Source organism: Poecilia latipinna, unplaced genomic scaffold (assembly GCF_001443285.1).
Source record: "Poecilia latipinna isolate Pla-1442-1.1 unplaced genomic scaffold, P_latipinna-1.0 Scaffold261, whole genome shotgun sequence".
Classification (NCBI taxonomy): Eukaryota; Metazoa; Chordata; class Actinopteri; order Cyprinodontiformes; family Poeciliidae; genus Poecilia; species Poecilia latipinna.
In genome coordinates, this window is record NW_015112877.1 from 377,436 (window position 1) to 386,115 (window position 8,680).

At 48.8% G+C, this 8,680-nt stretch overlaps 1 protein-coding gene and 1 long non-coding RNA gene across 4 annotated transcripts in view; one reads left to right on the forward strand and one right to left on the reverse strand.

Moving 5' to 3' along the window:
* LOC106947912 (sodium channel protein type 4 subunit alpha-like) overlaps positions 1-8,680 on the forward strand; it is a 172,999-nt gene that overhangs the window by 94,601 nt on the left and 69,718 nt on the right. For all 3 annotated transcript variants that reach the window (XM_015033230.1, XM_015033229.1, XM_015033231.1), the window contains exons 10-15: positions 517-658; positions 1,303-1,500; positions 1,573-1,755; positions 1,830-2,087; positions 2,978-3,103; positions 7,768-7,888. In XM_015033230.1, the coding sequence (XP_014888716.1) occupies positions 517-658; positions 1,303-1,500; positions 1,573-1,755; positions 1,830-2,087; positions 2,978-3,103; positions 7,768-7,888 (1,028 nt within the window). The remainder of the gene's footprint in view (positions 1-516; positions 659-1,302; positions 1,501-1,572; positions 1,756-1,829; positions 2,088-2,977; positions 3,104-7,767; positions 7,889-8,680) is intronic.
* The window catches only part of LOC106947913 (uncharacterized), a 66,190-nt gene that overhangs the window by 7,986 nt on the left and 49,524 nt on the right, over positions 1-8,680 (reverse strand). The gene's annotated exons all lie outside the window — the stretch shown is intronic.

Consider the following 8,680-nt stretch of genomic DNA (forward strand, 5'->3'; position numbering starts at 1 on the left):
CTGCCGGAAAGGTGCAGAGCTAATAGAGTGATTGGTTGGTTGATTGATTGGCTTATTGATTGGTTGGTTGGTTGGTTGGTTGGTTTACTGATTGGTTGGCTGGTTGGTTGGTTGGCTGGTTGGTTGGTTGGTTGGTTGGTTGGTTGGTTTACTGATTGGTTGACTGGTTGGTTGGTTGGTTGGTTGGTTGGTTGGTTGGTTGGTTTGCTGGTTGGTTGGTTTACTGATTGGTTGGCTGGTTGGTTGGTTGGTTGGTTGGCTGGTTGGTTGGTTTACTGATTGGTTGGTTGGTTGGTTGGTTGGTTTACTGATTGGTTGACTGGTTGGTTGGTTGGTTGGATGGTTTGTTAAGGAGCAGGTTTGTGTTGATCTCCTCTGGAGGTGAACATGATGAACATGAATCAGGTTTTTCCTGTGAATGTGGGCGGAGCCTGACCCGTGAGGAGGCAGCAGAGCCAGCCCAGTCAGAACCAGAACCAGGACGGTTCCTGACCCTGCTGCTGTTCTGTGTTGCAGGAAGTGTCCCGACGGGTTCGACTGCCTGAAGACGGGCAGAAACCCAAACTACGGCTACACCAGCTTCGACACGTTCGGCTGGGCCTTCCTGTCGCTGTTCCGGCTGATGACCCAGGACTACTGGGAGAACCTCTACCACCACGTAATGACGCTCTGGGTCGCACTCTGACCCGCTGGGGCATTCTGGACGCAACAACCAGATGCTCCTGAGTTCATGTCTGAAATAAACTTTAATGTTAAACTCTTCAGTAACTCCTGAAGATTTAAGCTTTTTAACCATTCAACATTGTCATCGTTGGATTTTTCCCCAACTGCTGGTTAAATATTTAACTTTATCTAACATTGTTCATATTTTAGTCGCGTCTACCTGCGGGTTGTTTCAGGCTCTAAATGATCAAATCAAAGGAAACTGGATAGATGATCTTCTTTACTGAAGATGTTCTGGTCCAGAAGGTTTCTCAGGTTCTGAACATTGTTGCTCCATTAGTGACCCAATCAGAAATGCTTATGACTGTCTACTTTGAACATTGAATGTACCTGAATATGCATTAATATGTGGAAACCGTCTTAGTGCTACCGCTAAGAAGCTAACATGTTAGCTAACATGTTAGGTCTGATCTTTGCTCTGTTTGTTTTTAAGATGCTAATTTGGCTCATCATATGTTCCCCTCACGGTGCTCAGAGTTAGAATTAGTTATTGATTATTGAAACAATCAGACCTGGAGAAGAGAGGAAGTGATGTCACACACCTGCAGCCTCACCGCTGCTGCTTCCTGTCTGGTCCAGACGCTGCGGTCGGCCGGGAAGACCTACATGGTGTTCTTCGTGGTGGTCATCTTCCTGGGCTCCTTCTACCTGATCAACCTGATCCTGGCCGTGGTCGCCATGGCGTACGAGGAGCAGAACCAGGCCACCATCGCCGAGGCGTGTCAGAAGGAGCGCGAGTTCCAGCAGGCCATGGAGAGACTGAAGAAAGAGCAGCAGGTGGGTTGGGGTCAGCAGGTCACCACCTCCCGTCCGCTCCAGCCTGTTGACCAGAACTCCTCCGTCCTCCAGATGGCGGCGCAGAAACCGCCGGACTCCGACTCCCTGACCTCACCAGACCTCTCACCTCTTGGCCCGCCGCTGGACAGCTCCGAGGAGCGGAGGCGGAGCCAGGCGCTGATGGGTGTGGCCGACGGGGAGGGGAACCTGTCGGAGGAGAAGCTGCTGCAGGTGGACTTGATGGACGGGGGAAAGGTGAGTCTGAACCGGCGCCGGGCGTCACCCTTTCAGAATAAAAGCCTCACGGCTCCGCCCCGCTGCGCCGCCAGGCCCTCCATCCTCTCCTCGCTCGCTCCTTCTCCACGCAGACGCGACGAAGCAGTCAGGTGTCGTCCATCTTTAACTTCCGGCTGAGGAGCCGAGGGTCGGAAGGCGAGATGGCGGACGACGAGTTCAGCGTTCCCGGCGACGTGGTGGACAGCGTCGGCGGCAGGACGTACAGCGGCGGGACGTTCAGCGGCATCCTGACCAACCCCTGGCCCAAACGCAGACTCAGCACCTACAGCACGGCCAGCAGGAACTCCCAGGTGAGCCGATGATCCACCAACACACCAAACTTTAGCTGCCTGATGACGTGATGTGGTTCTGGTTCTGGACCTGGACTGACTTACATCCAGACTCTGTTGTCAGGGAAGTTTTCGTCCTGAATCTCCTTCCATAGAGTTTTCTTTGGTGTGATTGGTCCATGTGAGAAACTGGATCGTCCTTTAAAAGGTCAAACATCAACAGGTCCCTGCTACAGAAACGTCACTGGAGGTCAAAGGTCAACATACAGTCTAACAATGGAAAGCAGAAAGGATTGATTGTTATTTTGCTTTTAGTCCATTTCACAGTAAACAGAACCACAAACATCCAGTGACTTTTAATGAGAGCAAAGTTTCTCTGTAAACTTCATGAACTGGATAAAAACTATAAAAACAGAAAACGATCATAACAGAATAAAAGTTTTAAAACATGTTTCTGCAGGTTTTTAAACACAGTAAACCTGCAGCTCCAAAATTAGTTACATCTCCATTTTCTACATTAAAATATTGTATTTTATTTATAGTTGTGCAGATAAAAAAAACAGAAACAACTACCTTTTGAATTAATGAAGAAGAAACTTATTGTTTTAGCATCAGCAGTAAAAACCTTCAGTGAATGATTTCTGTCTCTTCCTTCCATCATGGCCGCCGTTTACATCCAGCATCCCTCTGATTTGGCTTGGCTCCTCCCCCTTATGACATCACAGCTCAGGCAGTAAACATGGAGGCTCCTGTTTGGCCTTGCCGAACTTTTCTGTAGGGATGAACCCTCGTGTCCTTCTGCAGGCCTGTTGCCGTGGTAACCGTGGTTATCGCTGATTGGCCTGTGACTCCGCCCCACTGACACCTCTGACTCGTTAACCTCTGACCTCGGCCTTCTGATCCACCTCCAGGTGTTTTATCCCACCCTGAACGTCAACGGGAAGCTGTTCGTCTCCATGGACCAGAACGGGGTCTCCCCGCCGCCGCTGCAGGGGCAGCTGCCCGCCTGCACCATGGAGAAGGTCAAGGAGGAGAGCGTGAGTTTGGAAACACTGCTGCCTCCTGCAGCCGCAACACACACACGTCTGAATCAACGCATAGCTGCGCCCTGAAATCATGGACACACACACACACACACACACACACACACACACACACACACCAACTGGTTCAGATAACACCGCCACCCCAAGCATACCAACAGAGACACTGAGAGTCGCTCTGTTTACCAACCTGCTTCATCTTATTAATCAATCAGTTATTATTTTATGTTTCATCTGCGACCAAAATCACAACCTGAACCTGAACCTGAACCTGAACTGAACCTGAACTGAACCTGAACCTGAACTGAACCTGAACTGAACCTGAACTGAACCCAAACTGAACCTGAACTGAACCTGAACTGAACCTGAACCTGAACTGAACCTGAACCCGAACTGAACCTGAACCCGAACTGAACCTGAACTGAACCTGAACAGGACGAGTCCAAGTCCTTCCCCAGTCGTGTTTCCATAAACGATTTTTATGCCCTTTAGTTGGCCTGTCGCAATAAATCAATACATCAATAAATTAATAAATCTGTCACATGATAAATTAAGACAAGCTCAATAATTTCTATTTGAATAATTAATTGTTTTTCTCTTCCTACCAAAATCTGGATGATAAGTTTCAGTTTGACGGTTTTGGTTCCAGATAAATAATGTCAGTGTTTATAATGTCTGGGAGATTTTAGAGAAGGTTGATGGAAACACCGAAAAGACCTTCCTCAGTTTTGTAAAACGGTTTTTATGGTAGCCTGAGATGATCTGTGGATCTTCTGAGAGAGGTGAGGCGTTAAAGATGAAACGGAAACAGATTTATTGAAGCGGTTCTGATGCTGAGTCCGTCTCGTCCTCTGGTGGTTCTGTGCCTTACCAGAGGAACCAACCTGAATCCAAACCTGCAGGAGGGGGACTCTGCTACATGCTAGGCTACTTCCTGTTTACATGTTATGAATTAAGATCTTTATGAATAAACAAGTTTCAGAAGCATATTCATAGAAAGAAAACTGTGTGAACACATCGTAGTGAAGTGGAGACCAGACTGAGGTCAGACTGTGGTTCTGTTCTGGTTCTAGAAGATCTGGAGGAGTTTTAGGTTCTGGAGGTTTTACCTGAACGCCATGATGGATGGGTCCGAAGGTCCTAGTCAAAGTATGTTGTACTTCAGGTCTACCAGGAGTCCCTTGAAGTAAATGATATCAGGTTGACAGTTACTGGGCCAGCAGTTGCCTGAACAGACCATCCAGTATCACAGATTAGCCTTAGCAGGTTTAGCACTTTGACCTTTGACCCCGGGCCGACCCCAGCGGATGAGCGCTGTGCCTGTGTGCCGTTCCGTCCAGCACAGGTGAAAATCACATCTGAGGTTTGGGTCTGGCTGAGCGAATCGTTTGTGTTGAAGCTAACGCTAACGAGGCGACATTTGTTCCTGTCTGCTGACCTTAAAGCTGCGGCAGGCGGATTATATAATCCTGTTTCTGGAGCGTTCACAGACGAAACGCTGAAGAGGATTTTATTCAGCTCAGTCACTTTAAACAGTCAGGTTGGCGTCTGGATGGACGTTTCCTCTGGTTTCCTCAGACGATATTTATTCCCAGAAAAATTAAACTTGGCTTTTTTATCTGTTTTTCTTTGAAACAAGACAAACGTGCAGTTTATGTTTCAGATCTAAAATGATTCACAGCTCCATTTTCTACAGACGTCAGGCTTCTTTATTACATTATAATGTTTCGTTTGTAGAACAAACTTGTCTTCAACTTCACTGTTTATGTGAAAAAGTTTGGACATGAACTGCCTCTGGCTGCAGCTCCATTTGTCTGATTCAGGCCTGGACTTTGACTAGGCCACTGTAACACATGAATAGATATATTTTTTCCTGCTGGAAGGTGAACCTCCTCTCCAGCCTCGGCTCTTCAAACAGATTTTCATTTAGTTTGAATTTAACTCCATCTTCATCATCAGATTGGACTGGCCTCCCTGTCCCTCAGCATGATTCTGCCACCACCATGTCTCAGAATGTTGATGACATGTTGGTCAGAAAGTTCAACTTTCAGCTGATTGCTTCTCCTCCATGGTTTGTAGCAAACCAGAGTTCTTATGATGAAGCCTGTAAACTTTGAGTTTCTTCTTCCTGGTTCTCCGAGTCCAGAACCAGAACCAGAACCAGAGCTGATAGAATCAGATTACAGCTGGACTCTGGGTTCTGATTAGGAAGGCTGTTAGTTTCACTTATTTTTGTTTTGGGGTACCGGATTAAAGGGGGAAGGAAACAAAAGCACGCCACACTTTTCAGATTTTGAGTTTCTGTTTTGTTCTTCTCTTCCTGCTCTGCTGAGTCACATGAAACCCAACCAGACACTGAAGTTCGTTTGAAACCTGATTAAATGTGGAACCGTTTGGAGGAGTTCCTGTTTCAGGCGGAGAGCAGCTGGAGATGCTCTGATTCCTCCATGTTGGTTCTGCCGATCGAACCCGTCCTGCTCCGTCTAGAAAAGTTCTTTGCTTCATGAGCGGCGCTGCAGGGGCTGAGTGGGAGTTCTGTGCTGGTCTGAGCTCGGTTTATGGTGTCATGTTGTGACACAAAGCGTTTCTGCCTCCAACAACACAGACCTGCCGTCCTGCAGCTCTGAGTGGGAGGCGGACGCAGACAGCACATGCTTTATTAGCAGAGAAATGTCACCATGGCGACCTGCGGCCGCCGCAGGAAGCTGAGCGAGAGCTGGTGGGAGTTCACCGCTGCCAGAGAGTTTCCCTGGTGCTTTCCTGCGCCGGCAGACAGGACGGAGGCGGCGTGGGCGCCGACCTTCAGGGCCCTGCGTCACGGCCCGGCATCCTTACTGGAAGAGTTATACAATTACACCTGAGCAGGTGAGGGTCACCGAGAGTTCACCGAGAGGTCAGAGACTCACCTGGGAGCGCCGAGGTTCACCCTCACAGGGTTAATGTGGGAGAAGTTCTGGAGAACTGTTTCATTCATCCTCCTCAGGTAAACCGGCTGGATGGATCCATCTGACGGGTTTTGGTTAAAACAAATTTAAGTGAAACTAACACCTGAAGTGGGCGGAGCTTACGGGCGTGGCAATGGGAGGAGCTAAGAGGGATGTTGCCAGAAGATGCTAGCTTAGTGACTGTCGCGATATTTAGCAACGTTTCAGACTTTTTCTAAAAAGCAACTAGCAAGAAATCTAGCAACAGTTTATCAAAAACACCTAGCAACAACTTAGCAGCGTTTTTATGGGAAACGTTTCTGTGAAGCTCTGCAGCAGCTGCCCGTCTACTTGGAGACGAACAAAATGTCCGCCTGACAGGATGTGTGTTTGGAGGTCATTTCCTGTTGACCACAAGGCAACATGATCAGCTTCATGTTCAGGTTTATATCTGAGACCAGAAGCTCGTCTCTGATTGGATGATCAGCGTTGATAACATTATAGTATTTAATTATATTTTACACAGTAACCGTCAAAAGTTATAAAATCATAAACGTAGATGTAAATTTAATCAGCTTATATTAATTGGATTGGATTAAAAGTCTGGACTCTGTAGATCCTAATTTGATTGTAATTAATGTGAGCAGATAATCAATAATCAGATTTATTCCACTGGTTTTCTGAGCTCTAATAACAGAGCGGCTGGTAAACAGCAGGAATCACAGCTGGTAGAAACATGTACAGTTTCACTTTAACTAGTCCTCGTCCTGACTGGAGGTCAAAGGTCAGCTGAAATGACAGCAACCATTAAAAGTCTGTTAGTTAAGACCTGCAGGTCCCGTCTGTCTGCAGGGAGCAGGTCTCCAACTGATCGAACTGTTTCATCATTCTGCTCTCGCTCGTTCTGCTCTCACTCGTTCTGCTCTCGCTCGTTCTGCTCTCACTCGTTCTGCTCTCACTCGTTCTGCTCTGCTCTCGCTCATTCTGCTCTGCTCTCGCTCGTTCTGCTCTGCTCTCACTCGTTCTGCTCTCGCTCGTTCTGCTCTCGCTCGTTCTGCTCTGCTCTCACTCGTTCTGCTCTCGTTCGTTCTGCTCTGCTCTCGCTCATTCTGCTCTGCTCTCGCTCATTCTGCTCTCACTGGTTCTGCTCTGCTCTCGCTTTTTCTGCTCTGCTCTCGCTCGTTCTGCTCTGCTCTCGCTCGTTCTGTTCTCGCTCGTTCTGCTCTGCTCTCGCTTGTTCTGCTCTCGCTCGTTCTGCTCTCGCTCGTTCTGCTCTGCTCTCGCTCGTTCTGGTCTACTCTCGCTCGTTCTGCTCTCGCTCGTTCTGCTCTCGCTCGTTCTGCTCTGCTCTCGCTTGTTCTGCTCTCTCTCTCTAAGCGTCATTGTTTCATGAATTCTGCAGCAGGTTTTCAGGTTGGAGTCAAGTGGATGTTTCTCAGCTCATCTGAAACCTCAGCAGTCCTTTTCACCGCTGAGCTCCACATCCATTTCTCTCATCTATTGAACTCCAGTCATTACCTGCTCATCTGTTGCCGTGGCGATGGGAACTCCAACAATGGCAGCGTGGCGCGCTGCTTGACCCAACAGAAAGTGGAGAGCATGTTGCTGAATGAGCAGGAAGAGGCTTCAGATCCAGGATGGAAACTGAAACCAGCTTCCTGTCCAGCAGCAGGAAGTGGCCGAGGACACTTCCTGCTGCTTGCCGTCCGCTAACGTGTCCTCTGTGTGTCTCAGGTCCCGACGTCCACCACGGAGCTCAGCACCATGCTGCTGCCTCGACCTTCGTCCACGCAGGGGTCAGAGCGGAGGGGGAGGGCAATGAGCGCCGCCAGCTACCTGACCGACGTCATGGAGGGTGAGGAGCGGCGCCGCGGCCACACCTTCATCTGCAGCGCTGCTCTTAAAGGGACAGTGTCATGTAGAATCCACTCCTTTAGCCAAACATGTTTTAATGTTTTTCACTCAGAAACAAACATGGAGGTTTGATTTGATTCTTTCATGTATGTTTGAGAAACTCTTTAATCTCCATGGCAACCATTCAGCTGTTCAAAATGCCTGAATGGACCTAGCCCCGCCTTCAAGGCGCAGCTCCTCCCACACTCAGCTCCTTCAGACTAGCCAGCAGCAATTAGCAAACATCTGCTGAGCTCATTATAGGAGCTGCTGCTCAGAGCAACGCTGGTAAAAACATTAAAGGGTTAATAGAGGAGCCATGTTGGGATGACTTCTTGGAGGCGGAGCTTCAGAGAGAGCAGGAGGTTTTAAAGAGACAGAGGCCCAATTTCAAGGGCTTAAATTGGGCCCTCGGTTTAACGTTGTCTGCCCAGAGAGAGGCCAACTAGTGGTGGAAAGAACCGACCCGCACGACCTGAACCGGACCGCACCAACCTGCACCAAACTGACCCAAACCGACCTGCACCAACCTGAACCGACCCAAACCGACCTGAACCGACCCAAACTGACCTGCACCAACCTGAACCGACCCAAACCGACCTGAACCGACCCAAACTGACCTGAACCGACCCAAACTGACCTGCACCAACCTGAACCGACCCAAACCGACCTGAACCGACCCAAACCGACCCGCCCCGACCAGACGCAACCCAAAGTTACTCGGACCACCAAAATACTACCCAATCTACCCTCC